The sequence below is a fragment of the Natator depressus genome, chromosome 15, assembly GCF_965152275.1.
Source record: "Natator depressus isolate rNatDep1 chromosome 15, rNatDep2.hap1, whole genome shotgun sequence".
NCBI classification, from domain to species: domain Eukaryota; kingdom Metazoa; phylum Chordata; order Testudines; family Cheloniidae; genus Natator; species Natator depressus.
Window position 1 is genome coordinate 3,392,293 of NC_134248.1, and position 25,985 is coordinate 3,418,277.

Here is a 25,985-nt window from a genome sequence, read left to right on the forward strand (position 1 = left end):
TAGAGTCTGCAAGTCACTCAGTCCTACTTCTTGTTCATCCAATCACTAAGAGAAACAAAAAGAAAAGGAGTACTTGTGGCACCTTAGAGACTAACAAATGTTTGTCTCTAAGGTGCCACAAGTCCTCCTTTTCTTTTTGCGGATACAGACTAACACGGCTGCTACTCTGAAACCTAAGAGAAACAAGTTTGTTCATATTTACTGGAGATAATGCTGCCCGCTTCTTAATTACAATGTCACCTGAAAGTGAGAACAGGAGTTCGCATGGCACTGTTGTAGCTGCCATCGCAAGATATTTACATGCCAGATGCCCTAAACTTTCAGAGCTTCGGCCATCGTTCCAGAGGACATGCTTCCATGCTGAAGACGCTTGTTAAAAAAATAATGCGTTAATTAAATATGTAACAAAAAACCCTACATTTGTAAGTTGCACTTTCACGATAAAGAGATTGCACCACAGTGCTTGTATGAGGTGAATTGAAAAATACTGTTTCTTTTGTTTATCATTTTTACAGTGCAGATATTTGTAATCAAAAATAATATAAAGTGAGCTGTGTACGCTTTGTATTCTGTGTTGTAATTGAAATCAATATATTTGAAAATGTAGAAGAACACCCAAAAATATTTAATAAATTTCAACTGGTATTCTATTGTTTAACAGTGCGATTAATCGCGATTTATTTTTTTGAGTTACTTGCATGAGTTAATAACTGCAATTAATCGACAGACCTAATTTCTCAACATTTACTCTTATGTTGCTATCAAATTGGCCTTTGAATAAGGAACCAATCAGCCTCAGGATTCCTTTTGTGTTATGCAAAGCAGCCCTGGATAAAGACAATCCACCAACCTGAGCCATGTGACTGACATAAACCCAGTGAGCGGGAATGAAAGGTCACGTGATGGGGAAGGGATGGGTGGGGATTAAGATATTTTGAACCTAGTCCCAATTCCCAAAGGCTCTATGACCTCGCGCTCATCCAAAGCCTGGTAAGCAGCCTGTGCATCCCATCACCAAAGAGGCCAGATGGATATATCCTGACTTTAGCAAGGCTTTTGATGCTATCTCGCATGACCTTCTCATAAACAAACTAGGGAAATACAACCTAGGTGGAAGACCGCTCCCAGAGACTAGTTATCAGTGGTTCACAGTCAAGCTGGAACGGCATATCAAATGGGGTCCCACAGGGATCAGTTCTGGGTCCGGTTCTGTTCAATATCTTCATCAATGATTTAGATAATAGCATGGAGAGTACACTTATAAAGTTTACAGACAATATCAAACTGGGAGGGGTTGCAAGTGCTTTGGAGGATAGGATTAAAATTCAAAATGAGTTGGCCAAACTGGAGAAATGGTCTGAATAGGAAATTCAGTAAGGACAAATGCGAAGTACTCCACTTAGGAAGGAACAATCAGTTGCACATATACAAAATGGGAAATGACTGCCTAGGAAGGAGTACTGGGGAAAGGGATCTGGGGATCATAGTAGATCACAAGCTAAATATGAGTCAACAGTGTAACACTGTTGCAAAAAAAGCAAACATCATTCTGGGATGTATTAGCAGGAGTGTTGTAAGCAAGACATGAGAATAATTCTTCCGCTCTACTCTGCGCTGATTAGGCCTCAGCTGGAGTATTGTGTCCAGGTCTGGGCTCCACATTTCAGGAAAGATGTGGTCAAATTGGAGTAAGTCCAGAGAAGAACAACAAAAATTATTAAAGGTCTAGAAAACATGACCTATGAGGGAAGATTTAAAAAAAAAAAACAATTTTTTCAGTCTCGAGAAGAGAAGACTGAGTGGGGACATAACAGTTTTCAGGTACATAGAAGGTTGTTACAAGGAGGAGGGAGAAAAATAGTCTTCTTTAACCTCTGAAAACAGGACAAGAAGCAATAGGCTTAAATTGCAGCAAGGGAGGTTTAGGCTGGACATTAGGAAAAACTTCCTAACTGTCAGGGTGGTTAAGGACCGGAATAAATTGCCTAGGGAGGTTGTGGAATCTCCATCACTGGAGATTTTTAGAGCAAGTTAGACAAACTCCTGTCAGGGATGGTCTAGATAATACTTAACCCTGCCATGAGTGCAGGGGACTGGACTAGATGACCTCTCGAGGTCCTCTCCAGTCCTATGATTCTATGATATTCTAGGATGCCTTCTCTCACTGAGCTGCAGCAGCTATCCACTTCAAAGTGACTACATGAGCATCTGGGTCACCCTCCTGTACTATCTTGGACTAGTGCTGCCCGGAATGGGGGAGTGGGGCCAATTCCCCCCCCCACCCCCACACACAGCTCCCAGGGAGTCCATGTAAGGGAAGTAGGATTCAGGAATGGGTTAAAGATGCAGACAAGGCCTTAATTAGCCCTGCTGTTGCTGCACCTGGGGAAGGGCAAAATTATCAAGAAGGAAGCCCAACAGCGGGTAGGGGGAAGCCAGGAGGAAGTCCTGGGTCTGACAGAAAGAACGAGGACCCAGGAAGGGCACTGACCAGGCTGCTAGCAGTGGGCCCTAACGGCTGAGAGGCATGAGTCCTTGGAAAGAGGCCCAAGTGACCGAGGTGGTTGCAGGAGGTAGGAAAACTAGGCCAGAAGTAAACAGAGGCTGCAGGAGATGAAGACTCTTGGTGTGGTGGCCACAAAAGAGGGTGCAGTGAGGACTGAGTGACTGGAATGGACTAAGGTGGTGAGTGTGCTGGGGCTGGAGACGCTGGGTAACACTGTTAGATTTGTCATTATTTTCAGAATCCCAGGGGAAGTCCTGAGGGCCCAAGCAGGGGGCCCACAGATCCTGAGACTGTGGTTTTGACTCGGGATTTGGTACCTGAAAGGGTGAACTCGCTGGAGGGTTAACTTGTGGGAAGCGGTGAACCACTAGGTGTCCAGAAAGGCTGCTGACAGGGGCAGGGAGAAGAAGAAATTCGCTATGTGGGCTCAGGCTCCAGGGCGCACACCAGGCAGCGGGCTGCTCTTTCACGGGATTTTTGCCATGAAAAATTGATCATTTTTTTTCACTTTTATGTAACTTTGCCCCAGAAAACTTAGACTTTGTCAAAAACTGCTTATTTTTTTGACTGAAAGCTTCCAAAAACTGAAAGTTTTCCAGTTTTAAAAAAAATGCTCAAGGAAAGCAAACACTATTCCACTCTTGATGGAAATGTTTTGAACACCCATAGCTGAGACTAGCAGTCTTGCCAGATGGTAAGCCTTGTAATATTTGGTCCCTTTCCTAAAGCCCAATGGCTGGAATCAGGTTATAAACTGAGGTTCTCAGTTATCACCTTTAAAAAAAAGTTTCTAGTCCTGATGGCTGCAGAGAGATGGTTCAGGTATAGAAAGAAACTTAGAAAAAAAACAAAATTTCCCCTGAAAGTCTGTTTCCAAATGAAGTTATCTCCCATCCAAAAACATTTGGCAATTTTTTTTTTAACAAGTAGCTGCAACAATAAAACATAACCTCAGTGTGAGCTTTTTCCTCAAGGCTGCGTAATCCTGGCAGGACCTTCTGCATCCCAGACTCTCATTCCCTGTGCCCAGAAGGCCTCCAGAGCATTGGTAGAAATTAACAGGACATGCAGCAGCACAATGAGTCAGCCGGACCCACTCAGACGGTTTTTTGCAGGGTTCCAATAGAAGAGAACTGCCACCCTGTTACGGGAACCAATTGTGCAAATATTCACATTGGCGTACTACTCACATGAGTCAGGGGTCTTCAGATGGGGAAATTCATTTCATGCAGAAGGCCTGTGCCTGGCTTATGTACCACTTAAGCCCTTATAGGGAGTACATGATGCTGGCCTTTTGCGGAGAAGTGAGTTTCACCACAGTGGGAGTAAGGGCTTCATTCTCATGCCCCTGCCACTGAGAACCTCAAACACCTGATCACTTCACACTCCATGCCAGTCAGTTTACAATATTTGCTACTGCGTAGTCATTGAACATTGAACTTCACTTGTCTTGCAGACCTCACTGAGACTTAAAAAAAATCTAGCCAACCCTCTTGACTCAGCTATGCTATACTGTAATATATTGTCTGTAGGGCTGCATAAGAAATTCTTGTTTGTATCATCAATTACATTAATTGGCAAATCTTTTTATAATCAAGAGAAATCCTGTTTGTAAAGCACAAGAGGACCGCACTTAACTCTGCATTGCCTGGCTTCGGACAGCTTGTTTTCTCAACCTCAACGTTCCACAGCACTAGTTTTCTGCATGGAATTTCCTTGTTCGTTCCCAATTGTCCCAAAATACGATTATTCTTTTTTCTTCATGAAACAAGTCTTCCACCCTCTAGAAATACTGCCAATGGCACTTCCCGAACGCTGCCTTTCCGAGGTCACGGGAACACATCTGCCTTCAACGGCTTGCTCTTTGTATTAAATGCAGCCAGTTCCTATGGTGCGTGGGTTTTCTGATGTTCTCTCAGATGCGCATGTCGTCTAAAGCCTCTCTCACACTCAGGACACTTATAGGGTTTGTCTGTCATGTGGATTTTCTGATGCTGAATGAGCGTCGAGCTCCTGCTGAAGCTTTTCTCACAGGTGGGACATCGATAAGGTTTTTCTCCCGTGTGGATTCTTTGATGATCTATGAGACCCGACTTCTGAATGAAGCTTTTCTCGCACTCATTGCATTTAAAGGGTTTCTCTGCGGTGTGGCTCCTCTGATGCGCCATCAGCTTGGAGCAGTGGACAAAGCATTTCTCACATGCAGAACACTTGTAAGGCTTTTCCCCTGTATGGGTTCTGGAGTGTTTGGTAAGGGTTGTGCTGGAGCGGAAGCCTCTCTTGCACTCGGGACACTTAAAGGGCCTCTCTCCTGTGTGGACTCTGCGATGTTCAACAAAATGGGATCTCCGAAAGAAGCTTCTCTCGCATTTGCCGCACTGGTAGCGTTTTTCCCTTCCAGGGTCGCTCCTGGGGGCATTCGGCTGATCAGAGGGGCTGTCCTCCTCCACAGCGCCCTGCTCCGTGTGGACTCGGAGGCGGTGATCGCTGAGGGCCGAGCTGCGGCTGAAGCTCTTCTCGCACTGGGGACATTTGTAGGGTCTCTCTCCTGTGTGGATCCTCTGGTGCTCAATGAGCCGGGAGCTGCGGCGGAAGCTCCTCTTGCATTCAGGACACTGGTAGGGTCTCTCCCCTGTGTGGATCCGCCGATGCTCGGTGAGGTGTGAGTTCCGCACGAAGCTCCTCTCACACTCTGGGCACTGGAAGGGTCGCTCCCCTGTGTGGATTCTCTGGTGCTTGATCAGGTGTGAGCTCAGAGCAAAGCTTTTCCCACACTCTGTGCATGTAAAGGGCCTCTCTCCAGTGTGGCTCCTCCGATGCGCAATCAGCGCCGAGCCCTGCTTGAAGCTCTTCTCACACTCGCTGCACGTGAAAGGCCTCTCGCTCGTGTGGGTCCTGTAGTGGGTGGTGAGGGTTGAGCGGTTCCCGAAGCTCTTCCCGCACTCGCCGCACTGATGGGGCTTTTTCCCAGTGTGGACCCTCTGGTGCTCCGCCAGCCGCGAGCCTCGGCTGAAGCTCTGCTGGCAGTAGCTGCATGTATAGGGCCTCTCTCCCGTGTGGACTCTGTAATGCTGCAGCATGCTCGTGCTCTCTGCAAAGCTCTTCTCACACCTGGTGCACTTGAAGGGCCTCTCCCCCGTGTGAATTCTCTGGTGTTTGATCAGTCTGGAGCTCTGGCTGAAGCTTTTCTGGCACTCAGGGCATTTGTAGGGTCTCTCACCCGTGTGGAGTCTCTGGTGTTCCATAAGCTTTGAGCTCCGACTGAAGCTCTTCCCGCACTCGGGGCAGCTGTAGGGTCTCTCACCCGTGTGCACTTGCTGATGCTGAATAAGGTGTGCACGCCGGCTGAATTCCTTCTCACAGGTGGGGCACTTATGGGGTTTCTCCCCAGCATGAGCTCTGAAGTGAGAGGTTACATGCAACGGGTGAGGAGAGTGTTCATTGTATTCCATGCAGCAGTGCAGCCTCTGCTCTGGGGGGGTTCTCGCGGAGGCAGCGGCATCTTCCACTTCACTGAACCCTCTGCCACACCGATTCGCTCCACAGCTTCGGTTTCCTGCTGGCTTCCCCTGCTGTCCTTCTGACCCAGGCTGACTCTTGCCCACACCCCCGCCGCAGTCTGGGAAAGCACTTGCTCTGGCTCGTGGCGAGGTCCTGTGCTTGCCCAACATCTCTGGAGACTCCTTGTCATTATTTCTTGAGACAAGCTCATTGGCTGGAATAAAGGGGAACCCAGAGCTGAATTAGTGCATGCACACAGCTCAATGGCTACTGAACTTATTTCATAAATGCCTAAGATAAATACATTTATGGTAAGTCCTGTTTTCAGAAATGATTTAGATACTCCAGAGCCTTAGGCTTGGTCTGCACTACAGACTTAGGTCGACAAGGCAGCTTACGTCGACCTAATTACGTCAGTGTCTACGCTACAGCCTTGCTCCTGCCAATGTAAGTACCCTACTACACTGACATAAATCCACCTCCACAAGAGGCGTAGGACTTATGTCGGTGTAGTTAGGGCAAAGCAGGGTCTGTGTAGACACTATTACTTACATGGGCTGTTGGCTGTCTCTGCTGGAGCCATGAAACTGACAAGAAAGCTGGCTCCAGGCTCCCCAGCCGGGCTGCTGCGGAGTCTCCACTCCAGGCTGGGCTGCTCCCCGTGGTCCCAGTTCCCCACTCCCTGCCGAGAGCACGGCAGCCACCCAGGCTGCTGGCTTGGGCTGCCACCCTGGCTCCCCACTGGGAGCCCAGCTGTCCCCCATGGTCCTGGTTCCCTGCTCCTCACCAGGACTATGGCAGCCAACCAGACTGTGGGCATGAATCTCCCCACCAGAGGCAAAAAGACCTGAATGGCTTCCCCCCCACTCCCAGCAGGGACCCAAAAGCTGGGAGGGGGGTAGCTGTGCCCCTGGCGCTCAGTCCCCCACACTGTCCCTCTCCAATCTGTAGAAGTGCTCCTGGTGAGGGTGCACAGCACCGTGGCTGTAAAACGACCTAACCTCGGTCGATTTAAGACTGTAGTGTAGACATGCCCCATACCTCATTGAAGTCAATGGGACTTAGGCCTAAGGGCTAGATCCACAAAAAGACTGAGGTGCCCACTGGAATCCTCAGCCCCAGATTAGGTGTCCAGGCTCCCTACACAAGGCACGAGAGTCGGGTACCTAAGAATGCGAGTTACAGGAGACAGCAAGCTGGGCGTTTTGCTGCTTAAGTTAACCAGTAGGAAATGCTGATGAGAGGGCTTGGTCTCAAAGGTCATTAGAACTGGGATTCACAACTGCGAATCCTCTCCTGAAGTTCAGTGCCTAAGCCAAGGCAGCCCTTTCTCACAAACAGCCAGACTGAGAACCCCACCCCATTATAGCCAGTAACCCAGCGGTTGGGGCACTCACCTGGGAGATGACACCTATTTTCAAATCCCCACTCTGCCGGAATTGGAGCACGGACATGAACTTGGGTGCAAACCTCTGACCAGTGCCCTAACTAGCACTTGGGTGTTCTGGGCTGGCTTTGTTCAGGTTAGCTGTGCTACGAGAACACCTACTGGATTGGGCCCCACAGGCAAGAAACACCTAGCTAAAGAATCCTATAGGGGCTTGGACATGAGCTAGGATGCTGAGCAGCTTGGCAGCCTCAGGAGTTACCTGGACTTGTGCCTGTCCGCCAGCAAAAACTTAGCCCCCAGGGAACTTCACCTGCAGAAACACGGGCGCTTGCAGGGTTGGGCAGAAGCTAAAAAGGGGTTCTGAGGATCGCTGTGGCACCAAGCCACTGGAGTTTGGTGCCAAAGTCCCTTTGTGGATCTAGTCCTAAATCACTTCTGAAAATGGGACTTGGGCTCCTTGGAAAATGCTGCCCATCATCTACAACAGAATATCTCAGCAGCCTATTTACTGAACTTGAATCTGGAATTCCAAACAACCATCTAATAAATGCATCATGATCCTACTGCTGTTCATAGACGACCACTTGTTTTCTCTGTTTTGTGTGTCTTGTACAAGCAGACGACACTTAAAATTGACACCTCTCAAGCATACACTGATTGTTCCTAAATCTCAATCTTGCAAGAACAAGCACCAGCTGGAATTTAGTTGCCATTTATTGAAAATGAATAGGATTCCTTTATAGAGTATTTGATTAATCCTCAAAAAATCTCTCTTATGTGTGCTAAATATTCTGTAAACTGGAATATGCTACAGGATAACTTGTTTATTCTTTTGTAGGACCTTTTTTATTGTTTATAAGAAATCCTGAAATCAAGTGTTCAATAGAATAAATAACTGAACTAATATATATATATTACAACCATCAGATTAAGGAAGATTAATTGCAAATGGAATCCTGTGGAAGAGGGAAGCTTTTGAAATACCCAGACAGACAAGTATCAGCCAGTTAACTGATCTGGCTGATTAGAAGGTTATCCCACATTTTCCCTGCCCCGCTCTCTTCTGGGCTGTTATCTATGCAACATGGAGAGCTATCTAGGGCCGTGGTTCTCAACCAGGGGTCCGGGGCCCCCGGGGGGCCATGAGCAAGTTTCAGGGTATCCACCAAGCAGTGCCAGCGTTAGACTTGCTTGGGCCCAGGGTAGAAAGCTGAAGCCTCACCACATGGGGCTGAACACCGCGGCCCTGAGTCCCGCCACCCAGGGCTGAAGCCAAAGCCTGAGCAATGTGGCTTCATGGGGGCCCCTTTGGCATAGGGTCCCTGGCAATTGCCCTGCTTGCTACCTCCTAACACCTGCCCTGGCTTTTATATGCAGAAAACCAGTTATTGTGGGACAACTGCAATTGAAGGAGGCGGTTCCTCTGAGCTCATATAAAATTCATACAGATTGCATCAACAATCAGCTGTTCTCAGTGAGGAGTAGGCATGTTTGTGCTCCTTGCTGGAGAACAGCTAAGAGAAAAGAAAGGCAATCCAAGCCATTAGAGAACCCTCCCAATCCAAAATCACATCACACAGCACATTGTCTTTGGTCAGGACCCTGCTCCTGAAAATCACTGATCTTTAGTGACCGCAAGCATGAAAACAAAGGAACTAGAGAGGTGTCCCTAGTGCTATAAACCTCACTGCTGGACCCTCTGTATGCACTGTCCAGCAAAGAAGTGCAGGTACACATGGCCTCCTCGTCAAAAGTGTCCACTGATTTGGGGTCCCTGAATTGCTGGATCCCCAAGTGGAGACATCTTTCTTCTGATTTTTCAGAGGTTTTCAGCGTGAAATTAAGGCACCTGGTGCCTTGTACCAAGATTCAGGTACCCAGAGTCAGTGGGCATTCTTCAAAAAGATGGCCATGAGCTCATTACGTTTATTAGTGTCCCTCTGGGCTTCTGGGGATATCTCACAAGAACAGTGAGCATTATATTGCTCGTTAAGCTTAGGTGCCAGACAAGTCACTTCAACCATACTGTAACTAGGAAGAGGGGTGGGAAGAGAATTACTTAGCCTGTATAAGTAAGGACAATGATACAGGCCTGACAGGGCTGAGAAGAGCGTGGAGCTAGATATGCAAGTTAACAGGATTGGGCCATGTTAGCTTTTTGGATCCAGAGTTTTCGTTTAACCCATTCTGAAGATGGAGACCACACACAAGCCAGTCCAACTTCAGATTGCAAACACCCTCAAGGTATGGGGGAGTTCAGATCCAGGGCTTGTCACTTGGGTTCATTAGCATGAATATTTTATTACTATGCAAATCAGAATGCACAGTGTATTACTATGCAAGTAAATATGCAAATTTTCATTACTATGGAAACTGTGTGGCAAATTTTATTACTGTGAAAATTAACATGCATATTTTTATTAGTATGCAAATTGGAATATGAAAGGATAAAACGAGGCCAAATCTTTTGGTCCTCCAGTAGTTTCAGTCAGTCCTTACTTCAGTGAAGGCTTCTTTTGAGGAAACACCAAGTCAGAAACAGACAAGCCAGAATCAGCCAACTTTTTACTAGGCAGCTTTTGAAAGATGCAAATAACTGTTAAAGTGTAAACTGTTACTCACCTGAGGAAATGTACCTAGAACTGCCTCCTTCCCCTGAGTCCTGGCAAGTCTGGGCACATGGCTCTTCCCCTTGTTCTATCAGCCAGATAAGGGCAGGTTTGGTAGCTGCATGACCTGGCACTGGAGAAGAATGAACATTAGAAAAAACTCATTTCAAATATAAAGAATTTCGTATTTTCTAGGGGACAAAATAAACAAACAAACTTTTCCAATGAACCTTTTTGGGATGGGAAAATTGGGTTTTTGACTAAACACTTTTTTTTGGTGAGAAAGGTCTGCTTGCTGCAGAAACTGTTTAGGTGAAAACTTGAATGTCTAAAACCAAAATATTTCCATTCTGAAGAGCTGCCACAGAGCCCCATGCTCCCGTCCGCCTCTACGGGCTGGGCTCCCCAGCAGGACTTTTGTCTCCCATTATGCAGCACAGCAACGTGACCACCCCGGTGCACCACCTCCCCTCAACAAGACAGGACACCACTGTGCATCGTGGGAGATATAGTCCCATCAGGGACCACAGCCTATAGAACAAAATGGAGCATGGGACACTTGAACTACAACTCCCAAGGCACTGCAGCATCATTTTCCAAATAGAAATATTTTGGGGGGTTGATTTTCGGTGGGGAAAGCCCCATGGAATATTTTGACAAAACCTATTTTTCATTTTCATCTACATTTTCTGCAGGAAGAAAAGACCAGAACACTTTCCAACCAGATATCCGAGGCCTGGTCTACAGTACGTGGTTATTTCGGAATTAGCTGAGTTAATTTGAAATAAAACTGATTCCATCCACACGACCAAACCGCTTTTTTCGATTTAAAGGGCTCTTTAATCCGATTTCTGTACTCCACCTCGGCAAGTGGAGTAGAGCTAAAATCGAGATCGCAGTTCCGGGTTACAGGTACCGTGGATGCAATCTGACATTATTGGCCTCCGGGAGCTATCCCAGAATGCTCCCTTGTGACCTCTGTGGACAACACACTCAACTCCGATGCACTTTTGAATTTCATTTCCTGTTTGGTCACTGTAAGCATGTGGGACTCATCCCTGTGGCGCCTCCTGCTGGTGCCCGGGGAATTAGCTCTACTTCCAGCCTTGGAGCGTCCTCTGCATTCCGGTATCCCGCTTACGCCGGGCCCCCATGTCCCTCCCGGACCCGGTGCCCCTTCTACGCCGGGGTGCTGCCCCCTGGCAGTAACCCCTCACTTGCAGGGTCTCCCCACCCCCTATCCCCACCTCACCTCAGTCTTTGGCTACTGCCTAGCCACTATCTAGCCCCTGTTCACTGGGGCTGACTGCAGTATATAAGCCACCCCTCACAGGCAAAGGGGGTTTGGACCTGCTGCCTCTGCCTACCCGCGGGCTGGCCCCTGCAACCCCAATACGTAACTGGCCTTCAACTAGTCCGCAGCCTGGGGGGTTTCCAGGCCGGAGCTCCCCAGCTCCCCTGGCCTTCCCCCAGCTCTGCTCCACTCTAGGCACTTGGTTAGGCTCCCCAGCAGCCAGGTCTTTGTCTCTCTACAGAGAGAGTCTGTTTGGACTCCTGGCTTGCAGCCTCTTATAGGGGCCAGCTGGGCCTGATTGGGGTATGGCCCCAGCTGTTGCTGCCTTCCCCAATCAGCCCAGGCTTCTTGTCCCCAGCCACAGCCCTGTCTGGGGCTGTTCTAAGCCCCTCAGGGCAGGAGTGGGTGTCTACCCCGCTACAGTCACCATCAGCACAGGTGACCATCAGCACAGTCCACCATCACAGGAGACCACGCAGTCCCGGATTCGCAGGTGAGCTCCTGCATGGTCTAAACGGGAGGTACTGGATCTCATCGCACGTTGGGGAGACGAATCTGTTATGGCAGAACTACGTTCCAAAAAAAGAAACACAAATACATACGCTAAAGTCTCCTGGGCCATGACGGAAAGAGCCTACTCCAGGGACACAGAGCAGTGTCGTACAAAAATCAAGGAGCTCAGGCAAGCTCAGGCGTACCAAAAAGCCAGGGAGGTGAACGGGCGCTCTGGGTCACAGCTCCATACATGCTGCTTCTACCATGAGCTGCATCCAGTTATGGGGGGTGATGCCACCACTACCCCACCACTGTCCATGGACACCTGCAATGGGGGAGTTGCACAGAGTGAGGAGGATGAGTTATTGGAGGACAAGGAGGAGGAGGACAGTGCACAGGCGGCAAGTGGGGAATGTGTTTTCCCCCCAGCCAGGACCTATTCTTAATGCTGGAGCCAACAGCCTCCCCCACTCCCAAGGCGGGCTCCCAGACCATGAGCCTGGAGAGGGCACTTCTGGTGAATGAGAGCCTGATCGGGGCCATGCAGTGGGTGGAAACCCAGCTGCACTGGGCTGTTCGCATTTAGTTTAAAGGGCTCATCCCTGCTCAGAGCCTCATCGGAGCCACGTGGTGGGTTCGGGGATGTGTGTTGTATGAAGCGATCATCCCAGAGAGCTTGCAGGCCCTCCTTTTATATGGCAAACCCACCAGGCTTTGCTTGCTATGGGAAAGGGGGCCCGGCAGTTTGTAAGCATTGAAATGAATGCTGAAGAAGCAGAACCCCGCATGCCCCTAGGGCTTACCATGGCTGCCTGCAAGCTGAATTCTGTTGCCCGGCTGCGTGTGATGGCTTACTCGCACCAAAGTGGCAGGCACTTCAGTATAAGAGGCAAGATGTGACCTTGTACAGAAAGAACATGTGCTGTGTACTATGAATTGCCTGTTTCACTGAGAAACAGTGTCCCCTTTGTTCTCTAAAATGTATCTTTTAAAGTATGACCCTCCCTTTTTCTCCTCCTGCAGGTGCAAATGTTTCAACAGGACCCCTATCTACTCCGTCCCAGAGGCTGGTCCAGATTAGAAGGCGGAAAAAATGAACTCGGGACGACATGTTTGCCGAGCTCATGCAGTCCTCCCGCACTGATAGGGCCCAGCTGAATGCATGGAGGCAAACAATTGCGGAGTCCCGTAAAGCGTTACATGAATACGAAGAGAGGAGGGACGCACGCGATGAGAGAAGGCAGGATGCTATGGTCAAGCTCATGGGGGAGCAAACTGACATGCTCCACTGTATGGTGGGTCTAATGCGGGAAAGGCAGCAAGACCACAGACTGCCCCTGCAGCCCCTGTATAACTGCCCTCTCTCCTCCCCAAGTTCCATAGCCTCCTTACGTAGACGCCCAAGAACACTGGGGGGGGGAAGGCTACAGGGACCCACACACTCAACCCCAGAGGATTGCACAAACAGCAGAAAACTGGCATATCCGAAATTTTGATTTGGTTTCTGGACTTGTGCTTCCCTCCTCCTCCACCCCCCTAACCCAATACCCACCCCCCTCCCTCAGTCTATCTTCTGATCTAACCAAGTCAGTAAACTGCGCCAGCGCGCTTTCAAACACCCAAAAGCACATTCTACCACCATTCTGCACTTGCTCAGCCTATAGATGAACTGCTCCTTACTACTGTCCAGGGTGCCTGTGTACGGCTTCATGAGCCATGGCATTAATGGGTAGGCTGGGTCCCCAAGGATAACTATAGGCATTTCAACACCCCCAATGGTTATTCTGGTCTGGGAAGTAAGTCCCTTCCTGCAGCTGTTCAAACAGACCAGAGTTCCTGAAGATGAGCGTGTCATGCACCTTTCCTGGCCATCCCACGTTGATGTTGGTGAAACGTCCCTTGTGATCCACGAGCGCCTGCAGCACCATGGAAAAGTACCCCTTGCGGTTTATGTACTGGCCGCCCCGGTGTTCCGGGGCCAAGATAGGGATATGCGTTCCGTCTATCGCCCCACCGCAGTTAGGGAACCCCAGCACATTAAAGCATCCACAATGGTCTGCACATTTCCCAAAGTCACTACCCTTGATAGCAGCTGGTCAATGACTGCATTGGCTACTTGCAGCACAGCAGCCCCCACAGTAAATTTCCCCACTCCAAATTGATTCCTGACTGACCAGGTGTTGCAAGCTTCCACAGGGCTATGGCACTCGCTTCTCAACTGTGATGGCTGCTTTCATTTCGGTGTCTTTGAGCTTCAGGGCAGGGGACAGCAAGTCACAAAGTTCCATGAAAATGGCCCTACGCATATAAAAGCTTCGCAGCCACTGGGAATCATCCCATACCTGCAACACTATGCGGTCCCACCAGTCTGTGCTTGTTTCCCGGGCCCAGAATCGGCATTCCACAGCATGAACCTGGCCCAACGCCACCATGATCTCCCAATCGCCACATGCCGTGCTTCTTGAAACGTCTATGTCCATGCCCTCATCAGTATAGTAATCGCGCTGTCGTCGCTTCCTCGTCCGGTTTTGCAGGTACTGCACACACTGCTGGATAATGCGCGAGGTATTTACAATGGTCAAAACTGCAGTGGAGATCTGAGTGGGCTCCATGCTTGCCGCGCTATGGCGCCTGCACCGGTAATCCTGGAAAAAGGGTGCGAAACATAGGAGAGCAGAGTGGCAGTGGAAGAGCTGCTGTTCAGTTCACGATAGCCGAAAAAAGGCAGGAAATGGTTGTCTTCTGTAGCTTTCACGGCGGCGGGAGCCCAGGACAGACAACATGGAGAAGCTTGGTAGCGTGGCAAGAGCGGGAGAGCAGAGTCTGCAGTGGAAACTGTGCTGCTTGGTTCACGATGGCTGAGCAGAGTTGGCAGCAGTCGATGAGGAAGAGTAGATACTTATAGAGATTATATAGAAAGACAAGAGGAAATGTGAGGTGGATTCACAGTACCAGGAGAGAAGCGGTGCACCGTCTGCTGACAGCAGTATGGCGTCTGCACGCCAAAAAGGCACGAAACGATTGTCTGCCGTAGCTTTCACGGAGGGAGGAGTGGCTGAAGACACACACCCAGAAACACTCGCGAGAATGTTTTTGCCCCGTCATGCACTGGGAGTTTAACCCAGAATTCCAATGGGCGGCGGGAACTGTGGGATAGCTACCCACAGCGCACCGGTCCGATATTCGATGCTAGCCTCGGTACTATGGACGCACTCCGCTGAATTCACGCGCTTTAGTGGAGACACACAAGACCGAATGTATAAAATTGCTTCCAAAAATTTGAATAGAATAATTTTGAAATAATTTTGTACTGTAGATGTACCCTTAGACATTTTAAGGGAATTTGGTGGCTGCAAAAATTAATTTTTGTAACCATGAGACTGATGCCCTCTGATTGCTCCCAAAGTGGATAGCTTATAGGCAGGATGTGCTTTCCCCCTCACTGTACTGTGAGTGTACAATCTGGAGGAAGAGCAGTTTGGTTTTCCTATCAGTTTAGTCCTTGGACTTTCTGATGGGGCTACTTACAACTTGTGGAATTAAGTCCTGGTCTAGTAAAGCACTCCAAGAACATGTTTCATTGTAAGCACATGAGTGATCCCACTGACTTCACTGGGATTAGTCCTATCATATCCTTACAGCACTTTGCTGGCTCAGGTCTTACTGCCTGCTGTGATGGAGTTTGTGATCTAGACCCAAAGCCACTGGGAACAGGACTAAGGCACACTAATAATTCGTTTCACACCAAATGGTAACTAACATGAAACCAACACCATTTCTTCACTGAAGGTGACATGGGTAGCTGATCAATACTGAATGCTAATGAGGACCCTAACATAGAGGAGATGTACAGAATACAGTGTGTACCTAGGTGTTGGAATTATGGCTCCTGCGCCCCCTGGTGTGAAGTGGTTTCCATCATATGCAGGGTTTACAGTTTGGTTCAATGGCTCTCAGCACCCCCACTGTACACATTGTTCCAGTCCCCTTCACTGGAGACATGGGTGAGCTCAGAAGTTTGGATGGTGAGGCAGCATTAAAAATTCCTTCAAAGCCCATGGATTGAGTCACTCAGCTATTTACATACCTGAACACACTCTTCTCATTTTCAGAGGGTTTTACTGAATGGAGCTTGGAGCATGTAGGTGACCTCTTTGTTTGATGTCTCTTGGGGAGCCTGTACAGAATGCAGGGGCGCTCTGTGTTTTAAATCTGCACAATTTATAAGCTAACTCCTTAACCACATGAACAAAATGTGTCAAATCAACATCTCACTGTCCATGGTACTGACTGATATGGCCAGCCTACATCTCCCATGATGCAATGTGGCCTCCCCTCTGACCAAGCAGCGTTGTGCTTCATGGGAGTCATAGATGACTACAGGTATATCATGGGAGATGTAGTCCAGCCAGGGAAACTGGCCCATAGGGGAGAATGAGGCCATCAGGCACCTGAACTATAACTCCCATGAGGCACTGCAGCACCACAGGGAGATGTTTAATGTTGAACTTTTTTGTTCCATGCAGTTGATATTACAAATCTTAACCCTGATTTGGGATGAAAACAAATGTTGAAATATCAGTTTCCTGTGGAACAGAAATTCCAGTCATTCACTTGGTTCTAGTCATCATTCAGAGATGGTTTGTTGAGCAAGAAAAGAATTACTTCTTCAAAAGGAAGCTACCTCTGTTTTCAGAGCTGGCAGGTCTGACTTTAGTCCATTTTCCTAAAACTCCAGGGATCCAGGCGATCTCTCTTATCTATTAGAAAGTGTATTTTAGCAGCAACCTGGTCTCAGTGTTTAAGACTTTCATCAATCAACACATAACAACAGTGCTTATATATATGAAGCATTATGAAGAAGTAAAGGGTGGTGAACGAGGGTTAATCTTGGTGCTGGTATAAAATATTTTGCTTCTCCTGGTTACCTGTGTGGGGTTTTAAATATTCTTGCATTTTAAAATATGTGTAGTTAGTTGCCCTTAACAATGGAACTTGTAATCCTCTCAAAACTATTACTCCATGTTATACATAATGAAGCAGATTTTAAATCAATATTTAGTGTATAGTTTTTCTTATATGCATAGTTAAATGTGAAGAAGTATATAATACTTATTTGCAACTGGAAGATGCTGTCAATAGAGATATTGCAGCTACTGCTATATTTTGGGAACATGTGAGAAATCTATGGAACTTGTCTACACACAGCTTTTGTACTAGTTTGAAACTGGTTTAGTTACAGTGGTGCAACCCTCCACTGTGGACCACAAAAAAATCAATGGCACATGGAAATAACCATGAACTGAATCTGAGTGAGAGCTGGCAAAGAAAAATTTTCTTTACCCAGGAAGATCAATGTCTCATAGTTGTCCCTCATAACGTCCCTGTAGAGCTCCTTCTGCCATTCCGCTAGCTTCTCCCATTCCTCCTTACAGAAATAGATGGCAACATCATCAAATGTGACCAGGGCCTGAAATGACAAATAAACCATGATCAGCAAGGTTTGCTTCAGTCACATCCTGACAGCGGCAGCCCTGGGTCCCGGCAGGGGAACCTTTTCCTGTGTGTAACTCACACTGATAGCACACACTCCAGCTGGTGCATCCAAGGTGAATCCCACACTCACTGCTCTCCCTTGTCCCCACGGGGCTCTGATGGAAGAAAATCAATTCCCAAAGGGATGCTGGGATGGTGAGTAGTAGCTTTGCCATTCTCACAGTAGAGACTCCCCAACAAGGCAGCACTAGTTGCCACCACCCCTCTCAAAATGAGGGACACGTGACCCTCAGGATGAGGGACAATGCACTGTGAAATGAGGGGCACGATGAGGGACGTCCATTTCTTTACTGAGCACCCCCAGGAGTGCACATTTCCTGCTTCTCCACAGCCCCATCACCAATGAGCCTTTAAAAGCCTCCCTGCACTGCCAGCTCCACCTCCCTCTCCCCACCAAACACACCTGCTCTCTCTCGTAAGCCACATCCTCCTTCCCTCTCCAAGGCTCCTCCAAGCCTGTTCCCCATTATGACCACTCTGAACCAGTGTGTCCGTCCGTCCCCCGCCCAGCTCCTCTCCAAGCCTGGATCCTCCTGAGCCTGCGGGCCTTCTCCCCTGCCCCCCATACCAGCTACGACTGAGGACTTACAACTGTGCTCTGAGCAGCCGATGAGCACAGCGGAGCCACAGCAGGGTCATCTGACAGGCTTGCTGACTTCTTTGGCCAGCTCTTAGGCCCAAGAGCAGATCTCTGGCTACTCCATGAGGCACATGTCTGCAGCTGTGGTCTTGCTCCTGCCTGCCCTGCTCCCAGGCTTGAGCCCAGCCTGGCTCCTGCCTTGTTCCTGCCCTACCCAGTTCGTTCCACCCCTGCTCAGTTCCTGGCTCTGGCTTCTGCACTATTCCTGGCCACTGACTCCAGCTCGCACCACAAGGCCTGACCACCCACGCCCCGGTTCATGACAATGCCTCAACCACCTTCACGTGGATGCTAGAGGGGCTGTAGACTCACTCTCTCCTCTGAAGCAGGATCAGCCGTCACCCTGCATGGCAAGGGCCTGTGGCTCTGCACCCAGCGCCCACAGCTAGATGGGAAGTGAGAGCTGTGGCTCCACAAAACCTACCTGAGGAGCAGGGTGATAAGATGCTCCCACCCCCAGTCCCTGAGCCACAGGAGGCTGCAGCTCAACAGTTGATCAGCAATGAGGGACTGCATGCTGGCAATGTTAAAAATCAGGCCGGATGAAGGGTGTCTGGTATGAGGCTCAGTACAGGCATAACTGGATGAAATGCTCTGGCTGCGCCATACAGGAGGTCAGACTAGATGGTCTAAGTTCCTTCTGGCGCTGGTGTCTATGAACCAACAAAAAGCAGATAGGAGAAAGGGCTACGAGAACAAGTCATTGTTTGTGGTGTGCTCCACAGACTGGAATTCCAGCGTTTCTCTGCATGCCCTGCAGCTGCATTTGCTGGCTTAGGTGCAGCTGCACTGAATGGTGGAGGGAATACGTGGAGCAGCTTGGCAAAGCTGTTCCTGTGATATGAGGAGATGTGCCCATGCGCCTTGAGGGATCCAGGCCTCATTTCAGTGCTGAATTTTGTAAGTCGTGTCCATAAACATGCACCAGGGCATCTTCTTGCCATGGGGACCGCCAGCAGTTTGGTGGTGGCTGCTGGGGCTGAGTGAGACCAATGCCTCAGAAGGGTGAAAGGAGTGGCAGGTCTGGAGTGACCTGTGTGGGGCAGGCTCCGTGTTTGAACGTACAGCAGGTGCAGGTAGTTCCTGTTTGCTACACCTGACTAAACCCGAGTTTTACCTGAGCAAAGAGGTGTTAGACTCTGTCCTGCAGCGCTCATGTGTGTGCTCTGTCCTCAGGAGGTTCTGGAGCATCTATGTGGGTAGCGTGCTAGTACATGTTACTGGCATGTTGGGGCATTGCTCAGAGGGCAGGGTTAAGGTTGCATTGTGGGGGTGGCATGTACTTTATCCCTTCATGTTCTGGTTTTCAGAGGTTTACATTTAGCTACTCTCCCCGTTCAGGGCATAAGGCACCAATGGACAACCTTAACTCTGCTTTAACCAAGTTTTGGGGCATTTGCTTTCCTTGTTTGTTTTTAAATTATTTCTCAGCACCCACGTGTTCCTCAGCCCAGCTTTCATCCTCCACGGCTCTAGCTCCTTGGCAAGAATTACCTCGGCCACAGAACGGACAGGCTGCATGTTCATCCCTTCACAGATCTTGCATCAGCTCTCCTGTCAGCCTGGCCATCACAGCCTGGTTCTCCCTCCTCCACTTCGAGAGGCAGATGTCAGCATGGACCCTCCAGGTTGAGGAGCTGGGGAGAGGGTGCAGGAGCAGGGCAGGGACCAGCATGGAGTCAGTGGTGATCTTTCTGAAGGGGGGGGATAGACCTGGAGAGTGTGTACCTGCTGGAGGCAGGGAATGAAGACAGTCCCTACCCCAAATCTGGGCCTAGTGTGTGGAGAAGAGGCGGTACTCCAGGAGGCTCAGAGGTGTGTGAAGTGGCCCATTCATTTTAATATGATGTTCTCAGTTGAATGAGAAAACCCAATGGATGTGAATACAGCTTGAAACAATAACTCTGAGAGGAGTGAACCACTCCATTCATCTCAGTGGCTGGTCCCTCCCCATTTCCTTGGGCATTTACTGTCTGCTCACACATTTGGGGCAGGGAGAGGTCTACTGCCCCTGTTTGTTCCCCCTCCCCGCTCCACACACATACCCTTCAAGTAGCACGACCTCCATAGACCTTGGCTCTCACACTGTGGAGGGCAGCAGGGAGTTCGCAGTTATGACCCCCTCCTCCTTCCACATTTTTGTGAGGACCAGCCCCCTATGAGCCGGGACAACGGACACTGCCTAAAGAGATGGGGCTGTGAATGGGAGGCATAAACCAGAACTTTTGGTCTCTGGGCAAAATTTCCAAAGGGAGCCGCTCCAGAATGTGGGCAGAGAGCAAGGATCATGCACAGGACACAGGGCTTTTCTACACTTAAAATGCTTCAGTGGAGATGCTACCCATGCCGACCGGAGGGCTAAGAGTTGGTGGCTAGAATTCTTCTGTCGGCCTCGCCCTGCCTGGGGACTTAGGGGGGCTTAGCTACACCGAGCAGGGGTGTGGATTTTTCATATCCCCGAGTGCCATAGACCAGGCCACATTCTCTGAAAATAGCCAAGGGAAGGGCACGAATTCCCAGCGTGTGGGTGCAGCTCAGATTGAGCAACCACATTGTGTCATCCTGAGCCACCAAATTACAGTGACAACAGACTGCCTGGAAATCCTCTTGCCTCTGCAGAGCCTGAGCCTGTCTGCATGTGTGTTCACTCTCTTAGGTGCCACAGTCGGATACACGGCAACCCGAAGTTACAAACTTTACCTCTAGTAATGTTTTTAGTAGTGCTTCCTGGCAGGGGCAGCAGGGGCCATATACTATCTAAGGGGAACTGAGCGAGGGGGGTCAGTATGGAGAGGATCAAAGCCGTAGTCTGAGCCGCAGACGTGACACAGAAAAAGAGTTAGAACGAGAAATTCGTAAAATGCTCATTGTAAGGGGGCTCTATCCCCTTGCTCAAATACCCCAAAAGTGGCATTAACACTGCCCAGCAGTCCCACAGGGCTTATTAAGACAATTCCAGGCAATATATGGAATCTGGAACACTTAGAATTGTTCCTCTTCAAACCCAAAGCATTGCTTGACCTTACCTGTAACAGAACTGGCATTCGGCTATACCAGTAGTTGTGTTAGAGAGGCAGGACTGTTTGTACAGCACCTAGCACAATGGGCTCCTGGTCCATGAGAGAGGCTCCTAAGCACTCCCACAATATAGATAATAAATAATATGGAAGAAATGTAAGCTCAGTACTAAGCCCAGTTAGATAGGGCAACATGAACCAAATGTCACAGTTTGTAGGAAAAGACTTAGCAGGGGAGAGGACTGTTGAATTTGGTTGCAGGGTTAGAATTCACTCTTCACTCACGCGATTCTCTTCAAGATGCGGTTTTGGGTCTAGCACTGATAAGCGATTGAAATCACTTCATAGCTATGGAAGACAGATTTCTTGAATGTCTTCTATGTTCCCATCGCCTTCTGAACCAGGAAAGGGAATATGGGCAGCATGTGAACCACCGGCTTGGGGAAACAGGCCCCCAGCCCCACCCCTTCTGCCCCAGGGGCGCCCCACCCCTTCTGCCCTCCCTCCCCTGCCGAGCCCAGAGACGCCCCCACCGCAGCTGCTGGTCCCCCAGCCCTGGCCCCCCTGGAGCCCAGGCTACGGGGGAAGAGCAGAAGGCAGGAGGGAGCCTGGGCGTGGAGCATGGGCTCCCCTGGCCTGTAATACCTGCCACCCATGAAAGGGAAGATGAATAAAAGAGCCCTGGCCAATCAGAGCAATTAGATTATTTTAGAGGAGCTAGAGTAGAAGGGTAACCTCATGGTCAAGGACAAGAGACTGGGTTCAATTCCCTGTCTGCCAAAGACCGTGTGTGACACTGGGCAAGTCACTTAGGGCTGGTCTACACTGAAAACCTATATCTGCCTAGCTATGGCGCTCAGGGGTGTGAAAAATCCACACCCCAGGGAGACAGAGCTATGGCAACTTTAGGGCTTGTCTACCCTTGAAACACTGCAACTGTGCCGCTGTAGCACTTCAGTGTAGACACTCCCTACTTCGACAGAGGGTTTCCTCCCATTGGCGAAGGTAATCCAACTCCCAAAGAGAGGGGATAGTTAGGTTGATGGAAGAATTCTTCCATCAACCTAGAGCAGTCTACACTGGGGGTTAGGTCTGCTTAACTATGTGGCTCGGGGGGTGGGGGGGGGATATTTTTCACACCCCTTAGCAATGTAGCTGGGTCAACCTAATTTTTTAGAGTAGACCAGGCCAAACGCCAGGTGTACACAGCGCTAGGTCGAGAGGAATTATTCCGTCGACCTAGCAATCGCCTCTCGGGGAGGTGGATCAACTCCCACAACTGGAGAACCCCTCCCATTGCTACAGCAAGTGTCTACACTTTAGCTCTACAGCGGTGCAGCCGCAGCTGTGCCACTGTAGCATTTTAAGTGTAGAGATAGTTTTAGTCTCTCTGCCTTTATTCCTGTGCCCCCTTCAAATAACAGCACTTCCCTTACAACACCTCTATGTGATCGGATGGACTTAAAGATTCTGAGGTGCTCAGATACCATGATAATGGCAGCCATGTAAGATAAGATAGAATCCATTAGTGATGAACCTTCCATTTTGAAAGTTTTGGGATATTCTGGATGTCTTTGTCTTTCTGCATTTCTGGGATACTAGAGATTGGTTTGTTCCCCTCAACCTGGAAATAGTGAAGTAAATTGTTCTTTTCATCGTTTCCAGTGTCGGCTACTTGCCCTCTATTATTTTTGTCTAGAAAAGGCCTGCTCCTTTGAACACCACTGCTGGTTCCAGGCCTTTGTTTCCAATGATTTCTATGTAGTACAAACCAATGGTTTTATTCTGACTCTGATCAGACACAATACAAAGTGTCTAGACTTTGGCATGAAAAGTGTTTCATTAAATATAATGTTGATTAAAGTCAAAATTCATCAAGCTTCCACTTAGGCTCCTCTATGTCCCTCCTTAAAGCCTAATTTTCTCATGATGCCAACAGATCACTATAGCCTGGCTGTGGATGGCAAGTGGCAAGCTGTGATTTCTGCATTTCTGCTAAATTCTGTTAGCCTTAGTTTTAGCTCATCCTCCCAGCTTGTCTGTCTGTTTTGTCTACCTGTTGTGGCCTGACATTCGAATTGTGGGCTCTCTGTGGAATGTTGTCTGTGTACAGCACCTAGCACAACAGGTCCGAGATCCGTGACTGGGTCCAAGGCGCTCCTGTTAATTACAGTTAATAATCTTTACCATTATCACTGGTTTTGATCACGTTACAGCATTTGAGAACCACAGGCTATGCTAGAATTTTCACTGTATCTTTTACCCACAGGCATAGAGCCCATGAGGTGCCATGATGGAGTCCTACCTGAACAGAGCCATCTGCAGCCATTTCCCTTCCTGATGTTCCTCTGACAAAGGGCTCGTTTCTCAGCTGTAGCTTGCCAGCCAGTGCGGAATCCAGGTCTCTTCCTGCCTGTGACAAGTTCCCCCCACCTGCTGAGCTGGGGCTGCCTGCCCCTTGCTCACCTTGCAGGAAAACACAAACAAAGGATAAGTGACTGTAGGCGAGCAGCATTTCTGTGCAACACTGGAACAAGCCATCAAACTGTTTGCCTACGTCCGTCTCTTGACGGTAAACTATCTTAATTTACAGAAAAGGAACAGGAATTTCACAGGCACAAAATGTGAGAGAATAAGATAGGCTGCTCGAATACCCTGTGATAGCGGATATGGCAGCAGCTTTAACCAATATAAAGAGCAAACAGCCCAGCACCATGTGCAGCAACGGGAGATCCTGACGGGAAGTGGGTGGGGAGGCCTGAGGGAAGAGGGGGACCCTGAGTGGGTGGGGGGAGAGGGTAGCTGGGGATCCGGAGCGGATGGGAAGCAATGGGAGAAGTTCTGGAGGAAGGGAGAGATGCTAAGGCCCTGCATCCAGCAGTGCCCAGCCCATGAAGGGGATCGCAGGGGGGGTAGCTCCACTTGTGCATAGACATGCCCCTCAAGTGATACTGTGGTGGGCTCCTCCAAATCTGCAAGCAGCAAGAGCCAACAGGCAGGAGCAGGGATAGGAGCCACGGCTACGCAGTGAATGCAGGGTGGGCTCAGTCCACCCCCAGAACACTTTCACCAGCTGCTTATGCCCCTAACTAATCAGATACATATGTTCAAAGTATGATGCAAACATTAACCAATTTATCGCAGCAAGACAATTGTCCATCAGGTATTACTGTCCCCACTGTAAACAGCTGGGGAAACTGAGGCAGGCAGACAGTGGCTTGCCCAGGCCACACGGGGACCTGGTGCAGAGATAGTATTGCATCTCCAGGCTCCCTGTCTCCCACCCTGTGCTCATCCCTCCCTGCTGTCTCAACGGGGACCTGTTCACTGACCCTGGGGAACGTCCGGCCCGTCCGGCAGGGACCTGGGCTAGCCTCACACGCTCGCATTTTCAGCAACAGAGCTGCAATTAGGGCCTAATGAGCTCCAGGGGACTCCCACCTCACCTCACCCCACCCCCTCCCCTCCCCGGGACTCCCACCTCACCTCACCCCACCCCCTCCCCTCCCCAGGACTCCCACCTCACCTCACCCCACCCCACCCCCTCCCCTCCCCGGGACTCCCACCTCACCTCACCTCACCCCACCCCCTCCCCTCCCCGGGACTCCCACCTCACCTCACCCCACCCCACCCCCTCCCCTCCCCGGGACTCCCACCTCACCTCACCCCACCCCTCCCCTCCCCAGGACTCCCACCTCACCTCACCCCACCCCACCCCCTCCCCTCCCCGGGACTCCCACCTCACCTCACCCCACCCCTCCCCTCCCCAGGACTCCCACCTCACCTCACCCCACCCCCTCCCCTCCCCTCCCCGGGACTCCCACCTCACCTCACCCCACCCCCTCCCCTCCCCAGGACTCCCACCTCACCTCACCTCACCCCACCCCCTCCCCTCCCCGGGACTCCCACCTCACCCCACCCCACCCCCTCCCCTCCCCTCCCCGGGACTCCCACCTCACCTCACCCCACCCCTCCCCTCCCCAGGACTCCCACCTCACCTCACCCCACCCCCTCCCCTCCCCAGGACTCCCACCTCACCTCACCTCACCCCACCCCCTCCCCTCCCGGGACTCCCACCTCACCCCACCCCACCCCCTCCCCTCCCCTCCCCGGGACTCCCACCTCACCTCACCCCACCCCTCCCCTCCCCAGGACTCCCACCTCACCTCACCCCACCCCCTCCCCTCCCCAGGACTCCCACCTCACCCCACCCCACCCCACCCCCTCCCCGGGACTCCCACCTCACCCCACCCCACCCCCTCCCCTCCCGTCCCCGGGACTCCCACCTCACCTCACCCCACCCCACCCCCTCCCCGGGACTCCCACCTCACCCCACCCCACCCCCTCCCCTCCCCGGGACTCCCACCTCACCCCACCCCCTCCCCTCCCCGGGACTCCCACCTCACCCCACCCCACCCCACCCCTCCCCTCCCCGGAACTCCCACCTCACCCCACCCCACCCCCTCCCCTCCCCGGGACTCCCATCTCACCTCACCCCACCCCACCCCCTCCCCTCCCCTCCCCGGGACTCCCACCTCACCTCACCTCACCCCACCCCCTCCCCTCCCCTCCCCGGGACTCCCACCTCACCTCACCTCACCCCACCCCACCCCCTCCCCTCCCCGGGACTCCCACCTCACCCCACCCCCTCCCCGGGACTCCCACCTCACCTCACCCCACCCCACCCCCTCCCCTCCCCTCCCCGGGACTCCCACCTCACCCCACCCCACCCCACCCCACCCCACCCCCTCCCCGGGACTCCCACCTCACCTCACCTCACCCCACCCCCTCCCCGGGACTCCCACCTCACCTCACCCCACCCCCTCCCCTCCCCTCCCCGGGACTCCCACCTCACCTCACCTCACCCCACCCCCTCCCCTCCCCTCCCCGGGACTCCCACCTCACCTCACCCCACCCCACCCCCTCCCCTCCCCTCCCCGGGACTCCCACCTCACCTCACCTCACCCCACCCCCTCC

At 50.8% G+C, this 25,985-nt stretch overlaps 1 protein-coding gene across 8 annotated transcripts; it reads right to left on the bottom strand.

Moving 5' to 3' along the window:
• Positions 1–568: 568 nt before the first annotated feature.
• Positions 569–24,436, bottom strand: LOC141999604 (uncharacterized). 8 transcript variants are annotated; one of them, XM_074973220.1, is made up of 6 exons: positions 24,341–24,436; positions 23,314–23,474; positions 19,486–19,685; positions 17,139–17,265; positions 10,020–10,139; positions 569–6,221 (listed from the first exon to the last, which is right to left on the bottom strand). In XM_074973220.1, exons 3-6 carry the CDS (start codon positions 19,516–19,518, stop codon positions 4,393–4,395), a joined length of 2,109 nt encoding a protein of 702 aa, XP_074829321.1. In that variant the 5' UTR covers positions 19,519–19,685; positions 23,314–23,474; positions 24,341–24,436; the 3' UTR covers positions 569–4,392. The 8 variants fall into 8 exon arrangements, with proteins under 8 accessions (XP_074829321.1, XP_074829327.1, XP_074829320.1 ...); XM_074973226.1 differs by lacking the exons at positions 19,486–19,685; positions 23,314–23,474; positions 24,341–24,436 and adding exons at positions 11,999–12,120; positions 12,599–12,696 and having other exon boundaries at positions 17,139–17,215; XM_074973219.1 differs by lacking the exons at positions 19,486–19,685; positions 24,341–24,436 and having other exon boundaries at positions 23,314–23,722.
• Positions 24,437–25,985: the final 1,549 nt, after the last annotated feature.